The sequence below is a fragment of the Gasterosteus aculeatus genome, chromosome 3 (genome assembly GCF_964276395.1).
Source record: "Gasterosteus aculeatus chromosome 3, fGasAcu3.hap1.1, whole genome shotgun sequence".
Lineage (NCBI taxonomy): Eukaryota > Metazoa > Chordata > Actinopteri > Perciformes > Gasterosteidae > Gasterosteus > Gasterosteus aculeatus.
The window spans coordinates 5,727,969-5,755,901 of NC_135690.1; the positions used below are offsets into that span (position 1 = coordinate 5,727,969).

Below are 27,933 nucleotides of genomic sequence, written 5' to 3' on the forward strand. Positions count from 1 at the left end.
GACAATGTGCAGAAACACAACAATGCATATCATAATTATATTGACTGTCCCTCAATCTTCCAAAATGATCTGTTGCTTTTGTATTATTAGGTTCTGTCTGTCTGTACATTTTCAAAATGCTCCCACATAAACTCATCAATTAACACTTTATGCCTCCTGCCTGATGTTTCAGATGATCAAACACAAAAAGATATGCAAAAGAGAGACAGTCTGCCAATGGGTGCCAAGGTGAATCCATCATTACTCTTTTCTTATTTGTCCTTGTAGCATCGTCCTAACAGGTAACATCCCCAGTTTCAAATAAATATTTACATATGCATATTTGCATTTGTATAGTGTAATATAATATAGTGTGCACTTAAGTACCAGACAACTTTGATTGAGTGATGCGAGGATCATTTCAACACTTCTGATAATGTTATTTCTTTAAGCATCTGCTGCCCCCTAGTGGCTGAAGACGAGTATATCATTAAAGATAATTAAATTAAAACACATTTTAGCGAGGCATCCTTGTGTCAGTGGTCTTTGAGCTTAGTGTTCATCCCCTTTGAGACCTTAAACGAGTAAAAGACAAGAAAGTTTACATGAGCTGTCGCTCTGGTGTCTGTCTGCTCGGCTGAATCAGCTCCAGGCTTTCTGAAGGGAACCTGCAGATTTAGAAAAAGACATACAAGCAAAAGAGGAACATGGCACATGATTGTGTGTAAACTTAGTATTTTAGCATGTGTATGTGTGTTTAATCCAGGAACATCAGTGATGCATATAAAGGATAACATGCAGAATGAGTTTTTAGCGTCATAAGAGTTTATGGGCCTACCAGAAATTCTGGAAGGGTCATAACATTTTCTTCAGCAAGAAATAGATACAGCTTCCACTTTCAGACATTATAGCTTTTGGGGAGGAAACACCACTTTTCTACTTGTAATTAATGATTTTCTAAAAGAAATCAAACACCCTGGAAGCATCGTTTTGATAACACGAAACATAAAAGAGATGGGTAAGCTCACTGAGTCATTTATCGAGACCCCAAGTTCATTTCCATGTGTCCTTGGGTTAAAACACTTGAACTGCTCCAACGGGCCGTGCCCGCGGTCTATTACGTATGAATGAATGTCTAAATGAGTCTGGACCATGAAAGGGCCCAACAGCACGCGCCCGGGGCAGTTCTCAGATGCCTCGGCCCAGTTTGAACGTGACCTTATATCAGCTGAGAGGATTAATGCAGCCTAAAGGTGGAGCAAAAATTGCGAAGGTTTGCACGGTAATCCTTTGAGCTCCGAGGGAGGCAGAGGGAGAGGGAGGCAGAGAGAAATGTCCAACTCTTTGTGGCGCATGTTGTGAAGGACCGTTTTCCCAAAGGAAGAGATGTTTTATCTACGACTGTTTAATGGCAACATTTGCGCCTGAGCTCTTTATCCTCAGGGAGTAGAAATGGAGCCCAAACTTCTGCTGCCCATCGGTGAGTTTATAGCTGTTTTATTATTTATTTAATTTTATTGTAGACGATTTAAAGTCCATGTCTTTAAAGAAATGGTGTTCTTGTGTAAATATTCGTTGATGCCTCTTTATGGTGTAGCTACTTGTATCACTTGTCTATTGTTTAAGACTTTATATTTCTGAGAAAACGGTTTTAAGCAGACTTTCGACAAATAGAACAAACAAAAAAATCTTGATTGTACTTTTTTTCTCAGTTTTAGCGGCAAGCCTCCTCTCGCTTGAGCTGTCAGGGGCCTCAGCTACAGAAATAAAAGCTCAAGGTACATCATTCCATCCTGACACACTGGTCATTCTTCACTTTGAACCATTTTCAAGACTTTGGGTATTTTTGGTTATAGCACAGTGACAGCACTGCTACATAGAGCAGCCTAATATCTACTAAATGTTTAACATTTTCACTTTGATGGAGAAAAAGAAAGATGAGTGCCATTTGGCTCTGAGAAGCGCTAAAACCATTTAATTAATGTATTACTACTGTATTACAGAAAGGGATCCAATAACACAAACATGTCATCACCCAGTTCATACGGATGAGCACAACATAGTTGATTGTGCCTCTTTATATGTATATTGTTTGACACAATGTAAAAACAGGACTTAGCTTTGTGATGCTAACAAACATGCTGTTTGACTAAAACCTGCTTATTTGAACACAGAAAAAAAGTGATAAATCAACAACCAGTCCACAGTCCGGATTGTGTTCTGAGACTTTCAAACAGAGTAACCAATCAACACAAAGAGCTGTCCATCAGTGGTGCGTTCTTGTGTTCCTCCAGGGAAGAACATCTCAGATGTGACACCAGCGGGGCAGTGTGGGACCTGGGTAAAGGAGCCGGACTGGGGGTATTTCACCTCTCCCAACTACCCTCAGAAATACCCTCCTGAGAAGGAATGTGTCTACATCATAGAAGGTGAGGCCTTCTCACTGGTCCTTCTAGGCCTCTCACTCACTTTTTCCCCCCTCCTGACTTTAATCTCCCCATGTCCCCATCCCCTCTCGCCCCGCTGCAGCCTCTCCCCGACAGTGCATCGACTTGTTCTTCGACGACAAGTACTCCATCGAGCCGTCCTGGGAGTGTAAGTTCGACCACATCGAGGTGCGCGACGGGCCGTTCGGTTTCTCCCCCATCCTCGGCCGCTTCTGCGGGGAAGACAGCCCGGCCAGCGTCCGCTCCAGCGGGAGGTACCTGTACATCAAGTTTGTGGCTGATGGTGAGCTGGAGGCCATCGGATTCTCTGCGCGGTACAACTTCACCCAAGGTGAGTGATGGAGGACAGGTTAAAGGGTAGAATCGGCTGTACAAAGGAAGCACACAGAGAGCGCTGCACGGTCATGCTTCACTGCAAACGACCTCAAATAGAAGCCCAGTAGTACAAACTAAGTAAGAGACTAGACAGTGACGGCACATTGAGACAGACATTTTCCTTAGTAGTTGGTGGAGACCAAACCAAAGCTTGAAGTAGAGAGAATATTGAACTTACTTTCTGTAGGTGGACACAAAAATTGCTAGAAATGACAGCTTGCGTTGCTGTGTGTCTACTAAATATGCATTGACAACTGTATGTGAATACATTAGCGCAGTAAAGTGGGCAGAAACGTTTCACATCTCTCAATAGATAATGCATGTGTACTGGCAGGATTATCAAGGTTCACGTTCTTCTTCAATTTAACCAAACAAGTTCTACCTTTGACAACTAAATGTTTATTGTGACCTCTAACCTCTGTTTGTTATACAAACAAGAGAACGGGAGCTGGGTTATCCAACATGTTCTTTGGTCACATAATCTAATTTATAGAGGGACGTAAAAGTGAATCACCCAAATTCAGTTTCAAATAATCCAACCGGCAAGGTTGCCTTTCTCAAGGGTTGGCTCTCTTGATATCCATCAAGCTCTAGTTCAATAAGAAGAGCCACCTGCCCCTCAATAACTAACAGTCACACACTGCAGTCGCAGCTACAGGAGCCATGTTGGGTAAAGTGCCTTGCCCAAGGACACATTGGCATGCCTATTAAGTCGCCCTTAATGTTATCTGTTGGGTAGGTTTGTGTTAAACAGCAGCATTGAGTATTTAAGTTATCACAGTAATCAGTACTATTAGTAGTGCCACTTGGGTGGAGATGACTGTGGTCATGTTTGGAAAAGAGAGCTCTGAGAGATGTTTAGTTGACTCGTCCATCCACCCCGACCTTCCCCCTACGTCCCACAAACACATTTCTTCTATATTGTTGATCTTGTAACGTACCAGCTGGTGCTCTGGCGGGCTGTCAGGGATGATGTTTAGATTATTACAACAACTCTAAGCACTTTAACTCCTCTCCTTGGCCCTCTCTCCTCCAACCCTCCACCATGCAGTGAGTTTTGCGTGGCCATCCTGTTGACTGCCTCTATTACACAGTCCGCTTTGTGTCCCAATTAAAACACACGTTGACACACATTTGCAGGCGATGTCACACATTGGTCTGGTGGCCCGCTGCTGTGAAACGTACTCTTGTTTCCGTTTGTAGCAGCTGTAGCTAACAAGGGAAGAGGAGGGCAGCATGTTTGAGAATGCACGCGCGCACACACACACACACACAAGTGGACACTTGTTCCCACAGCCGCACACACACACACACACAAGTTAATGAAAGCTTGTCTTCAGGGGAATACAGCTTGTCAGCGCTGAGCCGCCGCAGCGGCTTAAGGGAGTCCAAGGCAAAGGCTTCATTAGCAACAGATTTTATAGGCCACCTACACTGACGGGGGGCAAAGATTAATCTGCATCCCGTCCTGCCGTCTTCTTTCTTTCTTACATGCTGCTGGGGGCTGATGTCTGACTATGCATGTCATGAGTTCAGCGCAAAATTCTACAGGGCCTCTCATCTCAAGTCACTAAGCACACAGTTTTTGAGACGTACTTGGACATCAAGTATCATCCAAGTGACAACTCTTTTAGAGTGAAGATAAATGTGCTGAATCTAGCGGCAAAGTTGGCAACGCTGACATCCTCCCACCAAAATGACATGCGCCTTGTATTCTGCCGTTAGAATAATCCCAAATAACTTTGGTGTCATTTTAAAACACCTGTTTCTTATTGTTGAACACATAAACACTGTCTTCTGAATCATGTTTATCTGCACTGTATTATGGTCTGTAACTCTCCAAATGATTTGAATGCACTGTACATCTTTTACGTTGTTCCTTCGGTACACATCCATTGCGGTCTGTCCATCCCGGGAGAGGGATTCTCATTCTCCCTGAGGTTTCTTCCCCTTTTTCTCCCCATCAAAGTGCTTTTTCATCCCTGTATCATATATGTACGTGAGGGTTTTGGCAGAGGGGATGTCACATGTTTACAGACTGTAAAGCCCTCTGAGGCAAATTCTAGATTTTGGGCTAAACAAAATAAAATGAACTGAACTGAATAACTATGGCGAATCAATCCAATCTTATTTCCCGCAGATGTGCCTGCCAGCAGCAGCCTTCATGGAATGCATCATCCAGATCTTGATGTCTAAAATAATTGTCTCAACTTTCAGAATAACTATATAAAACAAGCCCAAAGAGCATCTAATTACAAGGATATACATGGATGGATTATCATATACAGTAGAACTAGGAGTTTGAATCTGTGTGAATCTGTGTATGGATCAGAATGTATTATTGTGATTGATATGATTATTATTCATAATCAGAAATTGAATCAATTGAACCAGTAAAACATGGAGCATCAATCCGTTTCTTAAGCGACAAAAACTTTACCAACAGCACGGAATGTGTCGGCTTTCCCGATGCATCACAAAACGTCTGTGGGACAGTCAATGCTCGGCTGTGGTGTGTGGTGTTCACCATGTACGGCTCGAGAAGGTATTCTGATAGTTCTCGTACAGGAAGTCATCATGATGATAATGGATCTTGGTGATCTTGAATAACTCTCTCCCTACGAAACACCAATCTACCAATATCGCTCATCATTGGGATCCCTGAGGAAGAGCTGCTATTTTTCTCCGGGGGCGAGGCAATCTCATCTGGCTAACTTAAGTTCAGTTCTCAGTTTTTTCAATTTTGTGGATGTGTTGTTATGGTGATTTTGCCAAACTTGCTTTGAGCCTGAAAATGATCTAACTCAGCTAACCAGATACAAAGAAAGGGGCCTGGAACTGGATTAATCCGCTGCGGCCCGGGGGTTGGGACCACTGCAAGAGGTCCTTTCTTTTTGTTTCACCCTCCACCTCCCTTCATTTTCATGAGACCTACACATACCTTTCCTTACTTTCTTGAAATTGAATAAACTACAACTGTCATTGATTTAAATGACTTTAACCGATACCAGCTATGGAATATAGCCAGCTCAGACTTGTTGCGTCACAAGGTTTATAGTTTACCCACCCCTAAATTTACCAGTACAGCCCTCGGTGTACTGACAGGTAATCTGTCCAATCATTTGATTTGAGTTGGATCAGATGAGTGCAATGCAGTCCGCTAACAGCCACCGTTTATTTTCGCCCAAAACATTTGATTGATTTATTGCTGTCAATACATTTTGATCAAATATAGCAAAAAAAGTCTTCAATATCTACTAAAAACAAACTATCCATTTAATTCGTACAAACTGCAGTAGTTTGAAAATGAAACATGCAAATCATCAATAGTATATGACTGTAACGTTCAAAGATACAAGGAAGGATTTATATATTTATTACATAGGATATTATTATGCTCCTACACTTACATGATTGGGAATAATCTGTACAAGCCTGAGCAAGAGGCAGGGCTAAAAAACGGGAGAGGATTAATAATGTGTTGAATTGCTGATGATCACATGACAGATGTGGTATTTGTTGTTTGATTAGATTTACAAAAGTTACAAGGTGTCTTATTTGTTATTTAATTGAGGTTCTTTGATGTCAAACTGTGTCTCTAGGACAATTTAGAAAACTCAAATGACATTTTTACCACCCGGTTGCCACTGCTGGTCTGGCTTAATCCCCCCCGAACTAAACCAGGATATCAGGATGTTTAATCCAGCTAGCAAGTAGATTCATCAGCACAAAGGTTTAGAACACAATTTGTCTTCCCTGTCTCATGCTGTCAGACAGGGAAAAGAAATAGTGTGTGTTTTTCCTTTTTTTTTGGATGAAGGGCATCTGGGGAGTTGAAATGAGAGCAAGGGGAATGTGCTTGTACATAGATTAAGGGTAAGCCTTGGCCAGCTGTGATTTGGTTTTGCAATATGTCTTTAATATTATTTTTATTATTCTGCGGTATTTTTTGTCCACCGGATTATTTTCCTTAGGCTAGACTAAATGTAATACAGTGAGTGTTGCCTGCACGCATTTCAAATACTTCAGCGAAGCTTCACATATTTTTAGAGGTTAGCAGTTTCAAATCCCATCCAGGTACAAATAAAGAGAACTCGTTTTGTAACTATCAATAATAATGTGCTTTCATGTTGCACATATGTGGAGAGCTTGAAATTGTCTAATCTTCATATGGCCCATGAATGTGGAAGGACTTGAGCAAAGATTTACATGTTTCCAAAGTCATTCTGTTCTGCTTTTAGATCCGGAGTTCAAGGGGCTTGGAGAATTGCCACCTCTGCCATGTGAGCGTTTCATTTGTTGTTATGTCACAGATTCGACCTGCTGAATCCTTGTTTTTAGTGGAGGGATGATAGTGACGAAAACCCTTTTTTACAATTTCACATTGATAACACAGTTTGTGAGTTTGAGATGAGCGGTCCGGAAGGCTACGTGGAATCCGTACAGATAACCGGAGAGGGCCGGGCGCTGCCGACTGAGGCTGTGGACTGCCGGTGGTACATCAAAGCTCCGCCGAAATCAAGGGTCTGTACTTGTCAAACTGTTGTTGGTTTTATGTGGTGGTGTGGTATGTAAATGATTTTCAGATTTGTTTGTGAATTTAATTTAATTAAATGCCAGTTCGTCCTACTCATAACAAAAACGTTTTTTCTACCTCTGATGAGTCCCTCGTTGGACATTCTGGATATATATTTCAAATGCATATTGTAGATTCTCCTATCTGCTTAACTTGGGGATTGTTTTTTCCTAGAAGCTCAAAAGCTTTCTGGATTTAACCCGCAGATCTACATGCGCTTTCTGGAGTATGAGATGCACAACTCTAATGAATGCAAACGGAACTTTGTTGCCATCTATGATGGCAGCAGTTCCGTTGAACACCTGAAGAATAAATTCTGCTCCACTGTGGCCAATGATGTCATGCTGGTGTCCTCTGTGGGCGTGGTGAGACTGTGGGCAGACGAGGGAAGCAGGAAGAGCAAATTCAGGATCCTCTTCACAACTTTCCATGAGCGTGAGTGAATCTGCATTCATCTGGAAGGCCCCTTATACAGGCACATGTGAGAGTAGGAGGACCAGCAATTCAACTACCGGTATATAGCTTTTCCAGAGGCACTTTGGATACCTACTTGTGCTTGGTGTGGAAATAACTTTCTACATTGATATTGTGTGGTATTGTTTTCAACTTGCTCCATTGGCCAAGCTAGAAGAGTAAAAAAAAAGTAAACAGCAATGCACCTTGAGCCATTGAATATCAACTAATGAACATCGATAATCCGTCTACTGAGTACAGTTGCTTTACTCTTTCAGCTCCGTGTGGAGCAGAAACCTTCTTTTGCCACAGCAACATGTGCATCAACCAGACCCTGGTGTGCAACGGCATCCAGAACTGCGTTTACCCATGGGACGAGAATCACTGCAAAGGTACCCCGACAAAGGCCGAGCGAGCAGCCGTGCATTGGATGCGCCTGAACACGTCAGTCATTCCTCTGCGTGTTGTCTCCCCTACTAGAGAAGAGGAAAGCCAGCATCCTCGACACGCTGGATAACACTAACATCACCATCATTACGGTGACCTGTGGCCTGGTCGTCATCCTGCTCGTCATCTCCGTCATCATCCAGGTCAAACAGCCACGCAAGAAGTACATCATCCGCAGGTGAGGTTTCTGCACTTATCCATATTTGGCGGCACGATGGTGTGGTTCTTTAGCACTGTCAATTCTGACATGCGTATAGTCAACTTGAATATTTCCATATGCTACTTTACACTTACACACTACTGTACTACACAGAACATCAGTGGGAAATACTAGTACATTTATTTTAGTAAAGGAATATTGGAATTGATGTCAATATAAAACATTTTCAGATGCTGCTGTTATCTGAAGTAGTTCAGAGCAAATCACAGGCCTGTAGGAGCTAACCGTATTTATTTTTATTTTATTAGAGTGTGTAGAAACCTACAATTATTACTCGACACTGGTGCAAAATTATTAAACGGGACATTTATTAAATAATACTTGCAAGCAGGAGCCAGGGCTCTGGGGCAAAAACAAAGTGCCGTGAGATTACAAACATGAAAGCACAAACATCTTGATTATCAGATGACCCAGAACACCATGTGGCTCTGAGCGAGAGAGCGCAGACTTTCTGTCTTAAGGTGAAACATTATTTAAGTTTTGTTTTTCTTAACATTATGTGCACCATATGTGTGTGCGTGTGTGTCTTTTCCACAGAGATGACTTTGACCCTGCCCTCCTCCACCCCGGCCTTGAGCCCCCTCACTACGAGCTCTGCACTCTGCGCCGCGACCCGTCCGGCGACCTGACCGATGCCGCCATGGCCGAGGACTACGAGAAGCTCCACAAGCTCCGCCGCTCCTCCTCCAAGTGCATCCGCGATCACCACTGCGGATCCTTCCAGGGAAGCGTCCACGGCAGCCGCAGCAACCTGAGCTTGAGGGACGCCACCATCGCGGCCGAGCCACAGGCGATGGTGGGCCAGCAGTCGCCGGGCCTCCCCCAACACGCTGCGCCGACAGGACGAAGGAGCGTCCTGGTGATGAAGCATAGTTATTCTCAGGACGGGGCGGAGGGGTACAGGGCGGAGGAGGAGGATTCGATGGTGGATGATTGTCCCGCCACCAGCCTGCACCACATGCACCACCACCAGATCTACAGAGGCCCGTCGGGGCTGGACCACGCTGTCCACCGCACACTTTCTAACGACTTCTAATAAAGATGTAGGTGAGGCAGTTTAACATACAAAGTTATGCTGCTCTTTACAGCTCTTGTTAGGGTTTCTCAGTCGCAAATAAAATTTATATCGCTTGAAACAAGAATAGGATGGACTGGAGCTGTATCTAGAGAAAAATATCCCTCTACCAAAGAAATTAGGTGCAGCTTGGGCTTGGGAGTGTCAGGGAAAGAAACAGTTGAACACATGAACGGATGAAAAGAGGATTTATTGTACATACGTTGAGATAAATTGAATTCCCACATATTCTAACTCCTTTGTGTGTTGAGCTTAACTTCAAAAATAAGTATGAATCGACGGATGTTATCAGTATATGATGGAAACATAAACTATTAGTCACAGCTAATATATCACAGTCAAATATAAATATAATTTAATTGATTGAATGTATTTATTAATGCTTGTTTTTTGTGTAAGACTTGTCCCAGTTAATTATATGTATGTTTCTGTTTATTGTTTTCATTAAACATATTCTTCTTCCTCTAGTCTGCATGGCTGTTGTGTGTTTATTTGTGTGTACGCTGCCACCTTCTTTTAGATGATTTTCATTTACGGCGACGACCAGGGAGGTAAATCCAAAAGGAACCTTTCTTCGATTGTTTTTGTGACCCTGTCGGACGAGAAAGAGTGCTGCGCACATTTTGACGTATGATCAACAAGACCACTGCCTTTCATAGGGTAGTTTTATATGTTTTATAAATAAGATTTTTTTGGTGCTTTTGGCTTTGCGGAATGAGCAGGTGTAGACTAAATGATACATTTAATTTTGTGACATTTACATTGGGTCGCTAGCTCAGTTAGCTAAACTACAACTGCCGGGGCTGCCCTTGATCCAGTTCAAGTTCAGCTCAAGTTAACAAACGTTCCGTATGAATACAACGGTTGTGGTTTCCGTTACGCTAGCGTCATGGCGCGAGAGGCTCTTTACCTGCAGACCGCCGCGGAGAAGCGGAGCGGGAGTCGCGTGGGCCTCGTAGTCACCGGCGTGCTCGGAGGCTCGCTGGTCGCCCTGTACGCGGTGGCGGCTCCGTTTCTCGCGCCTGCCCTGAGAAAAGTGTGCCTCCCGTTCGTCCCGGCGACCACGGCTCAAGTGGAGAATGTCCTCGGGGCGCTGCGAGCCAGATCCGGGACACTGGTGGACATCGGCAGTGGAGATGGGAGGATAGTAAGCGCTACGTTGTCTCAGCCCCTGGAGCCCCAAAAGATCTTACCCTCAACGCCACGACAGGATAAGCACAGACACCGCCTATACGTTGATTGAATACATAGTTCATAGTAGAATACGGCCTGAATCTTTATTTAAAAAAGGAAAAAACACAATGTCACTGCAGGGAAATTGAGACTTAGTCAGTGAAATGTGCATATCACAAACATTATCACTCATTTATATTGAAGGAGAGCAGATGTAATCTTCAACAGAAAGGTGACATGACTTGCTCTTACCGCTGCTGTAGTTGCTGCATGTTGTTGGTACTTTGATGCTGATCCGTTGCGTTTCTCTTCGTCCTCCTCACAGGTGATCGCGGCGGCCAAGCGTGGTTTTCAAGCGTCCGGCTTTGAGCTGAACCCCTGGCTGGTGTGGTACTCTCGCTACAAGGCCATTAGAGAGGGAGTCCACCGCTCCGCCTCCTTCCACATCTCGGACTTGTGGAAGGTCAGCGAGACACGATCTTCATAGTAACTAGTTACAGCGAGCAAATCGTTAAGACATCAGGTGATATTAAACAGACTGTCTTTCCCTGTGCCTCTAAATATTTACTGTTCTTTTGCTAGGTCAGTTTTGCTGAGTACTCCAATGTCGTCATATTTGGAGTCCCTCAAATGGTGAGTTATTTTTTATCATCCCAAGTGAGCTTTCAGAAACCCGAAGCGCTGCTCTTGATGTCCTGATCCTTGGTGTCCTTATCTGCAGATGGATCAGCTGGAGCTGAAGCTGGCGTGCGAGTTGCCGAGTGCAGCTCAGGTTGTGGCCTGCCGCTTTCCCTTCCCTACTTGGGTCCCTGAACGTACCGTCGGAGAGGGCATAGACACCGTGTGGGTGTACGACGCCAAGACATTTACGTCACGCTCGCAACATGGAACGGCAGGGAAGACAACACCAGAACATGACAACAAACTAGATGCACATGCATAAATGGCAACATCTAGATCTTGTTGTCGATTTGTCATCACACCTTGGAACCCTTGTTCTTTTTTTTTTTTTTTAAACCCATGCAATTTCTAACCTGGGATGGACCTGATACGGCTGGTGGAGACTGTTTACAACTCAATGTCAAAAGTGTGAGAATGAAACAAGTTGTGAAAAGAAACTGATTGACAATGGCCTCAATGAGTGATTACACTGATGTTGAAGTTCGTTATGAGCCCCATCATGTCTGCGTTCCTCGTACGTGGCTAACTGAGTTAGCCGAATATTTTCAGGATGAGATGACGTAGATCCGGCTTTTTGGTTCCCTGAAGCAGGTTTGTCTAAATCACCATAGCAACACATCGGAAACACTTGAACCTGCTCTGGCGCAGGTTCATTTGACCTGCTGGATTAGTTCATCACTCCCCCGCAAAAAAAAGGGCAGCTCACTTCCTCATTGATGAAGGAGCGACATCAGTTAGATTAACGTTTTATAGGGAGAGACTTCTCACAGAGATCACAAAGACACGTTGAGCTGCGATGACGTCCTGTACGAGCGCTACAGATGCTAAGGACAGGAATCGTTTATTTACAAGAAGATTTTCCAGGGCCGAAACGTTACATGATGAACACCACATGCTGCAGCCGAACGTCCACTGTCCCAGACTGTCTCTCATACTCTCTCACACACTCTCTCATGTCTCACACACCGTCCCACAGACTGTCTCACACACTGTCCATGTCTGTACGGTGTTGCGATGCAGAGAACATCTGGAAAGCCGCTGCATGTCGTGCCCTTCATGAAGTTCTGTTGGTTTATTTGTTGCTTAATAAACTTTCACTGCTTTCATTGATCAAATGTCTGATTATGAACAATGGATATATAATGATTCTCACACACACACATAATAAAACTCCTAGTTCTATATGGTCATCTACACATACATAAGCTGACACAGTACATATATCCTATTCATTCGTATCAATTAGATTCTTTGGGCTTGTTTTCATCTACACACTCTGAAAGAGTTGAGATCATTATTCTCATTGGATGATGATGATTCCATGAAGCCTCCTGCAAGCAGACACATTTAAACAAATCTGATTGATTAGTGACGAGGCACTTAAATGAGCTTATATATTTTACCAACACACATTTAACGTTAACTTGTCTGCAAAACTTTGTCGGGCCTTGCAGGGGGGGCGCTGTCAGTTTTTGCCATGATTGTATGATTCATTTAATGTTATTTTGTACACAATATCGCAAATTAGCCTCAGAGGTCTTTACAGTCTGTACACAGGTGACATCCTCTGTCCAGAAACCCTCACATCGGCACAGGAAAAACTCCCCAAAAAATTAAAACGTATTCGATAGGCCTTAAAGCCTACTTTATGCTGCGGCAGAAAAATGGGTCGACGCACGCAGGGACGCAAAGGCGTGTGAAAAGGCACGCAAGGGACACGCAAGGGGTCTTGCGTCTGCGTCGCTCTGAAAACACAGAAGCATAAACTAGGCTTTACTCTGTATCAGGCGGATTTTAGCGCAGTTTACACATATGAACAAAATAAGATCTGTAACGTGTTTCCTCGAAACACGGCGCGTCCTTTCTGGATCCTGTTGATGAAGACGCGCTTTTACTTCGCAGGGTGTTAAACACGTCGGGAGAGAATATTGAGGTCCCGATTAGATATATTGTCTTTTCCAGATAACTACTTGTTTGAACGGTATCATTTTTCTTCACAGTCCATCAAATATGTACATAACCTCACCCGTCCTCATATAAGTAACGTCCCCCATCGTGGACATGCTCTCACGTATGAGCACATTCTTTGTGTAGTATTTCCTTTACAACATTAGAATATTGGTAAGCTGCTGTATGCAGAGCCGTGAGTAGAGTGTGCCTTGCTCTGAAACGTCTTTTAAACCTTTTTGTTCCCTGGACACAAACCGGTGAAGCCATTAAAGAGAAGTTCCACAGGATGCACCTGAATAAAACACATTATATTGTTATTATTATTATTATTATTATTATAATAACACATTATTATTGGTTCAATACCATTGTACCACTTTCTACCAGCGATATTGTTCTTGTGATTAAATATGATCATGGGTGTGTATTTCAAGCCTGTGTGTAGTGCATTTTAACAAACAGTGTAAAAAATGTAATTTTCCCACTGGGAATTAGTAAAACGTATGGATTATGATTATGTGTGTATATTAAATATTAACTGACGACACTATATTGGAACTTACGCCGTTTCTCTGTCTTTTGCTGCTGCGGTGTTGCTTTTTCTTTCTAATCACGGGTTCATACTCGCCGTATACGCTCGCATTAATATTTGCAGCTCAATAGTGGTGAGTATATTGTTTGTGGTTGTTGCCATGGTACTCGTAGTATCGTGGCTCCATTCATGCTGCCTTAACACGGTGGCGGTGCACGCGCTCAACTCTGAGTCAACCTACTCCGAGTTGATTGAACCAACTCTAAACAGCTGTTCTGAAACTCACAACTCAGAGTTTCCCATCTCAGGCTGAATCAACTCAAGAGTTTAGGGTTTGACTCAGAGTTTGTTAAACCTCCTACTTGAAACGGACCCCTGCTCACACATGCGTGAAGCCGGTGAATGATCAGTCAGCCACTTCATGTATGATGTTTGACGTTCAAAACCAGACCAGGAAGAAAGGGGAACACAAATGGTGACCTTCGTGAGTTGAGAAAGTAGAAGGAATTGGTGCATAGGATGATTTATTGCGTGAGTTGGTTATTCATGAAACCTTTAATAATTATTTTATATATATATATATATATATATATATATATTTCTGTATTATTGTATTATTCTTTCTAGATAGACGATGTTTTTGCAAAGTGGTTGACAGAATACTGCTCACCACATCGACAGAAAACTGCACCGTGTCCTTTTTTGGGGGGGGGATTATTTATGAATAAAGCGCGGCCTGCGTATGACCGCCTCCTAGTGGTGAGCACACCGCACTGCAGTAGCAGCGGCAGAGCATGTCCTGACCGCAAGCAGACGCACTTTGAGGGGAAAAGGTTGTTTTTTTTAGGACACGTATTGTCGCGCCAAAGACAAGTTAGAGCTTAAACTTGAAACTAACTTTGCATGTTTCCATGTAGATGGCCGCCAGTCGTCGCGTTCAGACGGACTGACTGTGGAGCAGGGCCGCCCCGCTAGCCTCTCAAGATGGACACCGCCGAGGAAGGTAGCTAACTTAATATTAAAACTTGATAAACTTGTCCGTGTTGACCAACATCTGCGATACAAACGACACCTCGCTCGCGCGCTAACCCCTTCTTACGTGCAGCTGGTGACCATGGGCCACTTTCTTACACTCGGACAAATGTTCACTTTTCTGTGTTGAAGAAACCGCTAACTTGGCAATTGGCTAATGCTAGCTATGAAACGCTAGCATTAGCTGCAGCCGTTCCGTTAGCTGTCAGCTGAGGTAAACACGGGGAGCAACATGGGGTTCTGCTTGCTTAAATAAACAGCGTGTCACACGCTACCACTAGTTGGAGGTGGTGGTTATTACCTATGTCATTCCTAAAGCTGCCTAATGTAGCGTCTTTTTAAACAACCTAACACCGATTAACACAAATATAAAATATCGTTATCGTCCTCAACAAGTCCTTATTCTTGGACACATTTTAACACACTTTTGACATTGGCAGGCGGTCACTTGGTGTGCACTGTGAAGAATGTCCACATTTTGAATATAGCTAAATGTTTCTATGTGGAGTCATGCATGTCCCTTCATCCTGGGCTAATTATAGTGGTTTTGATCATCTGGGGCCACTCGTAATACAAGGTTTTCTGTTGTCCCTTCGAAGAGGAATCAAACATTTGGCTTTGGGTCAAAGGTTCTTCGAGAGTCTGAATTCATAAGAATTTCTGATATTCCGTGGAAATTCCTATAAATCTAATGTGCCTAGTTGAGGAATTGAACATATTTCAGCATATTTCATGCTGATAAATCATGTCATGTCATGTCCTTGTGTGCCTGTTCTGCAGGGGACATCTGTCGTGTGTGCCGGTCGGAGGGCACCCAGGACAAGCCGCTCTACCACCCGTGTGTCTGCACCGGCAGCATCAAGTTCATCCATCAGGAATGGTGCGTTTCATTCATTTTGCGTTACTATGCTTTTAATGTCTGTCCATCTCCATCCAACAAGTTTTCTTTCACAAATGCCGTTGACGGCCACATAATCCTAAATTTAACATCTGAAAAACACTCACAAAGGTGTCCTTTTTGTGTTCACAGCTTACTGCAGTGGTTGAAACACAGCAGGAAGGAATACTGTGAATTATGCAAGCACCGGTTTGCATTCACACCAAGTAAGGTTTTGGTTGTCACTAATCTAAAAAAATGCAATAAATTGTTGTTGGCTCATTTCGTCTAACTCCCTCGTGTCATTTTTTCACAGTCTACTCTCCAGACATGCCATCTCGCTTGCCAGTTCAGGACATCTTCGCAGGGCTGGTCAGCAGTGTTGGGACAGCCATCAGATACTGGTTCCATTACACGCTGGTGGCCTTCGCCTGGCTAGGCGTTGTACCTCTCACAGCATGTGAGTCACTCTAAATGCTACTGAGAATGGAGATTTTATCAGCTATGGCATATTGTCGGGACTGTAATTTGCAAGACAGTTTAGTCAAGAGTTGAAAATTAACGTGAAGCACTCGATTGACATTTGAAGCACTGAAAGAAGATGAAACACAAATAAAACCATTCAACCCACCTCGCAGTAATAAGTGTGTGTATTGAACAAAGCAATTTCTATTTATTCACTTAAGTTTTACTCGGCATGGAGTGTAATACTGTAAAATGATTTAGGAATTTTCATAGTTTTTAATTTGCTTCACACCATTTGTCGATGTTAAGAATTTATTCTCCGATTGCATTTATGTTTTCTTTGCTTTTCAAACAGGTCGTATCTACAAGTGTTTATTTACTGGCTCCGTGAGCTCCCTCCTCACGCTGCCATTAGACATGCTTTCAACGTAAGTTTGAGCTGCTACTCTGGTCTCGATCTTGCTCTTTACTCACGTCTTCATTGTAGCTCTGCTTGCCATATAATTCGTAGTCCGGAGTGTGGTTATCCACAAAAGTTATTTTCGTCCACCATGCCATCTTTTCTTTCCCTTTGTGTCCGGCGCTTTGCAGCAAAGTGATGTGTAAACGTGCTGTGATAGACATGAAAACACCCTTGTGTGCCATCTCTTCCCTGCAGGCAGAACCTGCTGGCAGACTGCCTCCAGGGCTGTTTTGTGGTCACTTGCACACTGTGCGCCTTCATTAGCCTGGTGTGGCTCAGAGAACAGATTGTCCACGGAGGCCCCCCCCAGTGGTTGGAGCAGAATCAACCACCCCTGGTTCCAAACCAGCCCAATGGTCCAGCACCAGCTGATGAGGTGAGACGTCTCTGCACACAAAGCTGGAGCGTTGCCATCTACTGTTACTGCACTTTGACATTGTTGGACCAATTACCGCTTCATGTCTGTTAATGATATGCCAAAGTTGCACCGGTACACAAGGATCAGGTTTGTCACTCTGATTCGGTAGAGACATGGATGCAAACTTCAAAATGACTGGTTGTTGACGCCAAATAAACAGGACGGGTTAAATGCTAATTGTGTTATTAAATGTTTTCACCTTTTTGAAATTTAGTGAAAAAGTAGCAATTCCTGCAATATAACTTTCTCTTGCGGTTTGCCGTTTGTGTAACTGCCGGATCATGCCGATTCTTAATGATAAACCATTCAAGACTAAAATGTCTTGGTGACTGAGGAATTTATCTTCATCATTGTCAACCTGTCCTTTTGTAATTTGCCAAATCCTAAACTATGCCTGTGGTTATTATTAATAATAATAATGCGGCCACATAAACTCCTTGATGTGGGTGCAGACGAGTTGTACTGTAGGGGAGGAACTGCAATGTGTCTTTTTTTTGTGGTTATTTCACAAATCTACAGGTTCCAGGTGCCGACATCAACGCCCAAGCTGCTGCAGGCGCCGGAGAACCCCGGCGACCTGGAGACGCTCCCCAGGACGGACAGGCAGCCGCCGACCCACAGGAAGCCGGCAACCACGGGGACGAGGCTGAACTCGAGGACGATGATGGGGAGGACAATGAAGAGGGGGAGGACGAAGAGGAGGACAGGGAAGAGGATGCTGCCGAAGCCAACAATGGAGGACAAGGTCGGTGTGAACAGACTTTAAAGGTCGGCCTTTTAAACCTTTTTGCACGTCATGAAATGTACTCTTTTTACTTGGTGAATAAATGACAGGGTTTATTCTGTCAGAGAGCACATGCTTGGCTTTTTGAGTTTCACTCTGTAGCGGAGTACATCGATGAGAAGCAGCCCACATGGTAACAGAGCCCCAGAAGCCTATTTTCTCTCTGGCCCGTTGTGGCCATTCTCCACTCTCAGCTGTTTGCTTTTCGTTCTTTGCAGAAGATTTGAACTGGAACGCCCTGGAGTGGGACCGTGCAGCAGAGGAGCTAACCTGGGAAAGGGTGGGGATCCACCTCTTTGTCTTCACCGCCTACTCCTCTTTGTCGGATTAGGAGAACTTTCAGATGCAATTTTTAATAATAGCAGCAGTTAGTGAAACTATTGATATTACCCTGTAGATGCATTATGGGTCATTTTGACATTGCTTTTTTTGTGTCACAGATGCTGGGACTGGATGGTTCCTTAGTTTTCTTGGTAGGTATATTTCAACGTAGCGTTTTCCCTATAAAAGTGGCCATCGTGCAATGTTTCATGTAGCGTGGAAAGCTGTGAGCGCCCCCTGCAGTTCTCAGTTTCTATGAATCACTTGGAAGTAGACCTAGAATATCCACCCAGGCGAACTGCATCTGGCATCAGCCAGTCCGAGTCTCTGCAGCGGAACCCTGTGGGAGGCAGGAAGCAGTTTCCTCACAAGTTTCCCTCGGTCGTAATGCCCTTTTGTTAGTGCCCCCGTACTTCATCTTTCCTCTTCTGTTACATTCAAATCTCTGGTTGAAATTAATTTATGATGTCCACATGTAGGACAATGACACCAAGCTGAAATACTAAATATCCAAATGTCCCTTTGATAACCTCAATGCTCCTTTATCTTGATGCGGTGCTTCTGCCTCCATCAGCTCCATTGCTGTACACATAGTAATGAAGACCATTGTTGTGTGTGTCTTTAGGAGCACGTGTTCTGGGTGGTGTCTCTCAACACACTCTTCATCCTGGTCTTCGGTGAGTGAAACTATGCGATCTGTCCCTACCTTTTGACAATTAATCAAGCCGTTTGTGTGCCATTATTATTGTTGCTATATATACAGTACCAGTCCAAAGTTTGGACACATGCTCTCATTAAATTCTATGAATTGAAAGTGGCAAACCTTTTGACTGGTACTGTTGTCAGTCACCACTAAACTACAAATGTGTTTCCCTTTTAGCCTTCTGCCCGTACCACATCGGCCATTTCTCAGTAGTAGGAATGGGCTTTGAAGAATGTGTAAGTGCATTTGCTCACACTATTCCTAACATTGTGGTTTTACATGCAGTGATGGAATTTGTTTGATATTATGTGTCTGCAGGTCAAAGCTTCACACTTTGACGGCCTTGTCACCACCATCCTGGGTTACATCCTCCTGGCTGGAGTGCTCATAGTCTGCCATGTATCCTCCATAAACAGCAGAACATAGATGTTTTCTGTCTTGAAAGAACCATAAATATAATATGATTTATATTACAATAGAATATTCATTTTTGCCCAAGAGAATGTTCTCATGAGATGTACTTCTGAAGCTTAAAATACAGCCTGAAAGTAATTTTTCTCACATTTTGGTGTTCGTCCTTGACCGTGCCTCCTTAAGTTGTTTGCGTCGTTGGTGAGGTTCCAGCGCTCCAGACGCCTCTTGGGTGTCTGCTACATTGTTGTTAAGGTAAGTTGAAGATACAATGGTGGAATGTTTTGAAAGGTGTTTCTGCTCAATCAAACCAGCAATATTAATAATGAGTTTGAAATTATTTCTATGTTTTTAAAAGATGCTCAAAATATAAGTAGGCCTACGCTCTCAGTTAAATTGTGTCATGGTATTTGTTATTCTGAGATCGGAATACAACATACCCTGCGACGTGAATTTAATTTGTATTTTTGTATGTCTCAGGTGTCCCTGCTGGTTGTCATGGAGATAGGCTTGTTCCCGCTGATTTGTGGTTGGTGGCTGGACATTTGCTCGCTGGTGAGACAATTGTCGGTGCAGAAGACCCTCCTTGGGTCATGTTGATGCTGTTTCATTCATTTGTTTTGCCCTCAATCACCAAACGGATGAATGAAATGCAAAATATTACATTGTTTAAAAATTCTTAAACAGATTTACTCTTTAGTTTTGAATACACAGCGACACACACACACACACACAGGATATCATGTCCTTCTGGGTTGCAGGAGATGTTCGACGCAACTCTTAAAGACCGGGAGCAGAGTTTTGACTTGGCCCCCGGCACCACCATGTTCCTCCACTGGCTGGTCGGCATGGTCTACGTCTTCTACTTCGCGTCCTTCATCCTTCTGCTCCGAGAGGTCAGCGCAGGACTTTGACTCCTCCCAATCATGTAATGCAACTTGTTAAACTCTCATACCATCTACGGCTGGATGTGACGTTGTCGTGTTTTTGTGCTGGCAGGTTCTCCGGCCTGGTGTGCTGTGGTTCCTCAGGAACCTGAACGATCCAGACTTTAACCCAGTCCAAGAAATGATCCACCTGCCGATCTACAGACACCTGCGGAGGTTTATACTCTCTGTGGTCAGTCAAGTATCCTCCTCCTAATCCTAACCTGCAGTAGAAAATCCATGATGAGATTTCTCTTTCCTTTGGTGCTGAATATGCCTGGGAATATATTGCAGACAGGCAGTAGGACCATTTCCAGCTCTGCTATTTCCCTCCCAGAGACATCATTAACAGTGATATTACCATTTAAATTACCATTTCTGCTACTGATAGCTGTCAGGGAAACAAAAGGAGGGATATCTCTGTTTTGGAATGCTTCTTTTGAGCCATAGATGGTCTTCGTTTTCTTAGGTCATTGTAGCAGATTTGCATAGTGAAAGATTTGGCTTTTATGGAAAAGGGTGATGTCAATAGTCATTACAACGTGTAATCAACATTAACTTCCTAAACCTATTGAAGTACTACATAACAATTAAGGCATCTTCAGTAAGCAAGCAGCCTCTGATAAAGACTGTTATTAACACCCTCTGAAGACTGGGAGATGCGTAGTGTAACTTTCTGCATGCATCTCCACACACAAACACTGACTCATGTGTTTGTGTGTGTTTCCATTTCCAGGTGGTTTTTGGCTCCATAGTTCTGTTGATGCTTTGGCTTCCAATCAGAATCATCAAACTGCTCTCCCCAACCTTCCTGCCCTACAACGTCATGCTTTACAGGTACTTATTCCAACACCTGATTAGCGTCTTTTTTCCCTCAGGATGTCTTCTCTACTCAATGGCATATCTAAGCGCTGCTACTTACTTACGTGTTGTGTCTGCAGCGATGCCCCCGTCAGCGAGCTGTCCCTCGAGCTGCTGTTGCTTCAGGTCGTTCTGCCGGCTTTACTGGAGCAGGGTCACACGCGCCAGTGGCTGAAACGCCTCGTCCACGCCTGGACGTTCACAGCAGGATACATGCTGTATGCCCGAGACACACACACACACACACACACATTTCAACTATAATGTAATAGTACAATGGAATAAAGGTACAAATGTGTTGCTGCTCAGAGGAGGCCATTTATTTGTGGCCATGATGGGCACAACTTCTCCAAGTTGTATCCCAGGTAGAGCCGTTTGCTGGCAAAGGCAACAGTTAAATTTGCAGATCCCTCCTCCTGGCGCTCTCCTCTCTGTTTAAACCCCTCCAATCAGACAAGCTTGAAATATGTACATGCTTACACCAGGGAAGCCCACACTTTTTTGGCTCGCCAGCTAGGGGTAACCAAGTCACGGCTCATGCTAAAGGCTAAAGTACACGCATAATTATGATATTGCCACATAGGCAGCGACTATTTGTTGGACTCACAATAACCCATTGGCCGGGGCAAAGGGCCTAAACAAAGTGGCTTGTGGCTCCTTGACAAACATGGACGTCTTGCCAAGAAAAGCATTGGAATTCATCTTAATGCCAACTAGAGAGGAGGGGAAGTTATACTTGCTGAGTCACAAGGCCGTCAGGCTACGCTAGTTGCAGAGAAAGCAGAGGGGTAAAGTATTAGCGACATTCTCTAACCATTTCCGACGCGCTTTGCAAACACTGTCGTGGACTCTATTTGCTACGACCCAAAAAGGAGTTGCAGAAGTCTGGCTTTCTCTTGGCCACTTGAATTACAGCATGCTGAAATATTATCTTGGAATTTAAGCGCAATGTCACCGAATATATGTACTCCCTAAACCCCGCTTTAAGACTTTCATCTAGTATAATTGATCATTTGTCAGCTACAGGAAAAGGACCATAGTCTTCATGTGAGCTGGCAGGAAATGCCCTGTGTGTCCTCGCTCATAAATATCTTCAGTCATGGCAGTAAGATAAAATAATGACACTCATTAACTGCTTCCCCACAGTGACCTTCACTCGTACCTGCTGGGGGACCATGAAGACGAGGACCACCAGCCAAACAACAACCCTCCTGTTCAGGATGACCGGATCCCTGGTTTAGGGGAGGGGCTTCACGCTGCCCATCAGGCCATCCTGCAGCAGGGAGGCCCTCTGGGTTTCCAGTCGTACCACCGGCCTGTCAACTTCCCCCTCAAGGTGACTCCCAGCTGTGCTCCTGTCCATGCATACGTACAGTCTGGGCTGCTTTTAATGTCTCCCTCATGTTGTGATGATGTTGTTCTTTATGGTCAAGATCATTCTGCTGGTTTCCTTCATGTGTGTGACGCTGCTACTGGCCAGTCTGGTCTGCCTCACACTACCAGGTAAGTTGTGAGCTCAAATAGGCATTTGACATTCAGCTTTTTACCTCCCTCCAGTCGTTACACCTCCGTACTGTACCCGTCTCAGTCTCCATTTCCCTCTCTCGCAGTGTTTGCGGGCCGGTGGCTCATGTCTTTCTGGATGGGCAGTGCCATGGTTCATGAGTTGTACACAGCGGCCAGTGGTCTGTACATCTGCTGGCTGTCCATTCGAGGCGCCACCATGATGCTCTCTTGGATGCCACAGGGACGGAACATGATCATGATCAAAGTCCAGGAGTGGACACTTACGGTAACGTTATTCTGTGGTCCTCCCAGCTGAGCTCTACCCTCCATGTGTGGCGACCTGATTTATTTCCATGTGATATCCTTCTGAAAACAGATCCTGAAGACTGTTGTGGTGGCCGTGCTCTTGGCCGGGGTCATTCCTCTGCTCTTGGGTCTGCTGTTTGAGCTGGTGGTTGTTGCTCCTCTCAGAGTCCAACTAGACCAGACCCCTCTCTTCTACCCCTGGCAGGTAGGAGGATGGAGATTGTATGCCCTTGTCTTATGGACCATAGTTGAATTGTGGTGCGTAGGATTCCCCCCATTACGGTTCATCACAGTGTGAAATAAAGTATGATTGTTATTCATCTTCAGCAGCGCTCAGTTCAGGTAAAAAGAATATTGGGTCATGATGTGCTCAAATGTAATCTTTTAAAATTTTAGTTTTTGGATAAGTTGTTGAATATATTTTTACAGCAATATAAAATATATAAATGGAGAAAAACCTTTTAAAGTCCTATCACCAGCTGTATGCAGCTTGTAAGGCCAAGATGATTCTTTATCAATTAAAAAGCTACTATTCCTAATCATTTGAATCTCATTGTTATTGAAACAACTCTCCAGATGACTGTAAAAGGATGACATTTAGAATTCTTCTTTTCGCCCCCTTTTTTTCTTTCTTGCTGATCCGATCCACTCTACACAATCCAAACCGTGAGCTTTCTGATCCGTGGTGTGTGAATATGAGTCATGAAATCTCACACGCCATTTGATTGCATCCATCTGAGTAATTAGATTGAGAAGTGATTAGACTGCACAGTGTTGTCAGTAGGACGGGGTATTGAACATAAATACTAATTGTGTATACATTGAGTATGGAAATCCACATGTCCGAACTAGTTTACCTATTCTTTGATCATATTTGCTGACTCTGTTTTCCATGTTTAGACTTTTTGCTTGTTGAGGCTAATTTTATTAAGTGAAAGAAAAACGTCTTGATAGAAAAACTTTAGTACCTCTTCAATAATTCTAGTGCCACCAGTATCAACAGATGAGCGGATGTTGAATCGTAGAGACCAACGTCATTTGTCCCGGCCGTTAACTGGCTGTGTGTTTGTGTGTCTGGCAGGACTGGGCTCTGGGAGTTCTCCATGCTAAAATCATTGCTGCCATCACACTGATGGGCCCCCAGTGGTGGCTCAAAACCGTCATCGAGCAGGTCAGTCACACACCCTTCTACCTTCATTTGATTAGAAAACACAAGATTTATGGTACAAATAAAGAATGAGGTTGACCATGTGACGTACTTGGAATCAGCTGGGACTCCCATCTATGTAACACATGTGCTTCAGATTCCTCAGAAGGTCTCTGCTGTTCGGCACTGCCCTACTATTCTCACACCAATCATAGGGCATCACAAACAACGATACAACCGATTATATCACTATTACCAGACAATAAAATGATGGACGAAAAAACAAGGAGGTGGCGCCACTGGCACATCCTGCAAAAACATAAAATGTTCAGCTCATTTCAAATGCCTACATGGTCATTCTCATTCACCGCTCAATGCATTCGTTACAAGACAGATGAGCGGGTCAAATTGTGGTTAAGAAATAAGCATCGATCAAGTGTATTTGTATCTCTATGTGTACTTATGGATGTATCTTGTTAAGTTTTTAAATTCTTTCCTTTAAAGCCGCCTGTGGACGGGTGCATCTTGTTATTGTGCGTCACAACTCTCAATAAAGAAATAACTTTTCCAACTAAAGATATTATCCACTTAGACACATTTCGAAAAGTTTTTTTACAGAAGCATAAGAGAAAAAGAATCAAACTGGCGTTGGGATAAAGTCAAACAAACCGTCCCTCTCCTGCAGGTGTATGCCAACGGTATACGGAACATTGACCTCCATTTCATCGTGCGTGGACTGGCCGCCCCGGTCATCTGCGTCCTGCTGCTGTCCCTCAGTGTGCCGTACACCATCTCCAAAGGCATTACACCGCTGCTGGGTGAGTCTCCGAGCAGCTTCACACGTCTCGTCAAAGAGGGTTTCATAAAGAATATCAACTATTTTTACATCCCTTACCGACAATATGTTATTATCCATCCGTCAATATATATTTAGAGCTATTTACGCACCACACATAACCCACCCGCCATAGAAAACTTCAATGACAAAGGATGGTAATTGGGACTGGACATTTTGAAAGACCGTTTGAAGACAGCTCAGAATGGAGAAAACACACTACGGTCGTCAGTTACTGACATTCATTATACGTTCTTCAAAAGTAAAACTCAATCATTTAAGTGCCACATTTTACTTCCATTAAAACATTCTAGATAAATAATAAATACATGACAATCAACGGGAATTAGACATGGAAATCCAGCCTAATTTAACAAAATAAAGAAAGCTGACAAGCCATTGAGCGAAAGAGTAAAAAAGATCGATGTAGAAAATAAGACCGATTAAAAAGGGTAGCGGATCAGATTAATGCCCAAAGATGGAAGACACTCTTTGATATCATCAGGTCACTGCTGTGCCGTCCCAAATTGGGCTCATGTCCTCAATATGCAAAGCCTAGAAAAAAGAGCCAATTTTGTGTCTTTGATGTGGACTTGGACAACACTAGCATGTAAACAACCGGTCAATAGAGGATTGCCAGGCCTCGCGGTAATCAGGGGTTTAGTCATTAGGCAGTTTTGTGTCTTTCATTTACTCCGTTAGATCAAGTCCATCCGTCCCTGAAGTTAATCCATCAGACATGCACACTCGTTGTTTTATCTCCGGTCTCTCCCCTCCTTCCATTGCAGGTGTGCAGCCAGAGATGCAGACGCTGGTGGAGAGGCGGATCTATCCCTTCCTGCTGATGATGGTCGTTCTGCTGTCCGTCCTGTCCTTCCAGATCCAGCAGTTCAAACGCCTCTACGAACACATTAAGAACGACAAGTCAGTAGACCAAAAACAAGTGGCGATCACATCAAGGAGACTTGATGCCAGTAGACGTGGGAGGGCTGGCGAATCAGCCAGTTCGCTGGGCGTTGTTTGCTTTGGAATGATTACCTAATGATTAACAACTCTTGTCTATCTCGTTTGTCCTCAGATACCTGGTTGGACAGCGGCTCGTGAACTATGAACGCAGGAGGCTGTCGACCCCCTCGTAGACGTGCTGCTGTGGGCTCTGGCGCCACGGCAATCTGCCCGGCAGATTGTAATTATATTCTTTTTTTAAGTTGGGGTCGGGTCAATTGAACATAGCTTTTACCTCAGGTTGTGCTTCCCTCTTGAATGTTTGATGTGAGATATTGTCTATCAAACCCGAACGTCTCTTAATGAGACTTTTTTTTTTGACATTTCAGAGCCGTAGAGGTGGTTGTTTATACGTCTCAGATGACCAATGTTATCAAATCAAGGTCGTCCGTGACAAGGAAGGATACACATAATGTAGCAATATTGATTTTACCTTCTTTCTTTTTTTTAATTTGTTTTTCAAAGGGGGGGTTTTAGATGTTTTTAATGGATTTGTTCGCAGTGTTCTGGAGTGAGCTGTTGGTCCTGCTATTTCCTTGAGTGACGATGTCGACTTATGATTGATAATCTGAATAAAACCGGGGACAAATTTTTTCTTAATGTTTTCCTTTGAATTTAAAAAACAGTTGTGTAGTATCTTTGAGAAAATCCAGCTTCAACAGTGGACAGGTTAACAAAGAATATTTTAACTGTAAAAAAAACCTCAGACCATTTCAGAACGAGCCTGTGAAACTGATCTTTAATATTTATTCTGAGAGAATTAAGTCATGCTGCTAATTGGCTGTTTAGGCTCATAGCTGTGTGCACTGTGACCAGTTAGGAGACAAAGGCTACAGATGGATAAAGGAACCTTACTGGAAATGAGGCAAATCCCTTTCCCTTTTTTAGGTTTTACCAAAATTCCAAAGGCCCCCTTTTTTCTGTTCCATGTTGTTACTGATTATTCTCTTAATCCATCGCTGCCACCTGCTGATCCAATCTCATCTTGTCATCAATTTAGCAACTAATGCACGCTCATGTATGCAGATGAATATTACCTAGATCATAGCTACGTATAGATGATTGGCAGTATAATATAGATCAAACTTTTTTTTCCAGTTTTCTTTAGTCATGCAACAGTGACTTCCTGTTTAGTTGATTGCTTTAAATGTTAATCTAGCAACCCATAACGGTACCAGGTGTGCTCTTCAGAGATTCGTGGATCCTATTGTAGCATTATCAGGGACACAACAACATGGTGCAGGAGTTTAACCATAGGCGTGCAACACTAGTTTGCACATGTGCAGTATGAACGGCATGACGCTTCAGGTCACACTCGGCAGGCCTCATCTCTAATAATAAACAATATAACACTGATTCGCATGATGACATACGCTATTGCTCACAGGGACAGAAGGGGGTTTGATGTGCTAGTTGGGATGGTTCACGATTGAGGGCTTTTTTCTTTAATATACAAAGATAGATGCCTTTGCAGAATTGGTTTTGAAGGAACCTAATTTGTCATGCAAATGTTTTAATTATGCACGTTCCAGTGAAACAGTAATCACATTTAATTTCCTCCCAAAAAGACTGAAAGGGGTCACGAGTCACTGCTGTGGGTGTCACTAGAAGGTTGAAAAAACTTGTTTTCTATTGATATGGATTGTGAGATTAACTTAAGTGCTGCTGTGGGGAATACTCATTACATAAATATGTTTTAAAGTGACCTTTCAAGTATTTGAGCTGGACATTTCAAATTCTGATCTTGAATTTCAATTTTTAGAAGCAGCCGATTTCTATTTTTATAAGTGCGAAAGAGGCATTGGCATGTACTGTAACATGGATTATTGAAATATGTAATATAACACAATAAACAGTTGAAATGACCAGATTAGAGTAAGCAGTTTGTTCCTCACACTGCAGACAATATGACTATGTGAAGTAAACAGTTTGCCGACAAGTACAAAGAAAGCAATGAGATCATGG

The 27,933-nt window shown here is 43.4% G+C and overlaps 3 protein-coding genes and 1 long non-coding RNA gene across 8 annotated transcripts; 3 read left to right on the top strand and 1 right to left on the bottom strand.

The window, feature by feature from the left end:
- The first annotated feature begins 1,108 nt into the window (after positions 1-1,108).
- Positions 1,109-10,039, top strand: LOC120816414 (neuropilin and tolloid-like protein 1). The gene is made up of 10 exons (XM_040171998.2): positions 1,109-1,459; positions 1,692-1,757; positions 2,274-2,408; positions 2,509-2,757; positions 7,043-7,084; positions 7,198-7,325; positions 7,584-7,812; positions 8,109-8,222; positions 8,311-8,455; positions 9,035-10,039. The coding sequence occupies exons 1-10, from the start codon at positions 1,432-1,434 to the stop codon at positions 9,531-9,533; spliced, it is 1,635 nt and encodes a 544-aa protein (XP_040027932.1). The 5' UTR covers positions 1,109-1,431; the 3' UTR covers positions 9,534-10,039.
- Positions 8,784-10,621, bottom strand: LOC144405466 (uncharacterized). Its single transcript, XR_013467067.1, has 2 exons — positions 10,483-10,621; positions 8,784-9,353 (listed from the first exon to the last, which is right to left on the bottom strand). It is a non-coding gene; the product is annotated as an uncharacterized LOC144405466 (long non-coding RNA).
- On the top strand, positions 10,033-12,536 carry atpsckmt (fATP synthase c subunit lysine N-methyltransferase). The gene is made up of 4 exons (XM_040172001.2): positions 10,033-10,719; positions 11,071-11,208; positions 11,328-11,378; positions 11,467-12,536. The coding sequence occupies exons 1-4, from the start codon at positions 10,462-10,464 to the stop codon at positions 11,686-11,688; spliced, it is 669 nt and encodes a 222-aa protein (XP_040027935.2). The 5' UTR covers positions 10,033-10,461; the 3' UTR covers positions 11,689-12,536.
- A 1,535-nt stretch (positions 12,537-14,071) lies between these two features.
- On the top strand, positions 14,072-27,833 carry LOC120815839 (E3 ubiquitin-protein ligase MARCHF6). 5 transcript variants are annotated; one of them, XM_078098736.1, is made up of 28 exons: positions 14,620-14,741; positions 14,826-14,911; positions 15,721-15,820; positions 15,971-16,044; positions 16,134-16,277; positions 16,638-16,710; positions 16,941-17,121; positions 17,683-17,908; positions 18,166-18,227; positions 18,388-18,420; positions 18,894-18,945; positions 19,149-19,207; positions 19,290-19,370; positions 19,569-19,637; positions 19,863-19,937; positions 20,144-20,278; positions 20,382-20,501; positions 21,045-21,145; positions 21,250-21,387; positions 22,316-22,505; positions 22,603-22,672; positions 22,780-22,961; positions 23,052-23,186; positions 24,063-24,152; positions 24,814-24,946; positions 25,752-25,887; positions 26,042-26,149; positions 26,298-27,833. In XM_078098736.1, exons 2-27 carry the CDS (start codon positions 14,893-14,895, stop codon positions 26,100-26,102), a joined length of 2,739 nt encoding a protein of 912 aa, XP_077954862.1. In that variant the 5' UTR covers positions 14,620-14,741; positions 14,826-14,892; the 3' UTR covers positions 26,103-26,149; positions 26,298-27,833. The 5 variants fall into 5 exon arrangements, with proteins under 5 accessions (XP_077954865.1, XP_077954861.1, XP_077954862.1 ...); XM_078098739.1 differs by lacking the exon at positions 14,620-14,741 and adding an exon at positions 14,072-14,439 and having other exon boundaries at positions 18,169-18,227; positions 26,042-27,833; XM_078098735.1 differs by lacking the exon at positions 14,620-14,741 and adding an exon at positions 14,075-14,439 and having other exon boundaries at positions 26,042-27,833.
- Positions 27,834-27,933: the final 100 nt, after the last annotated feature.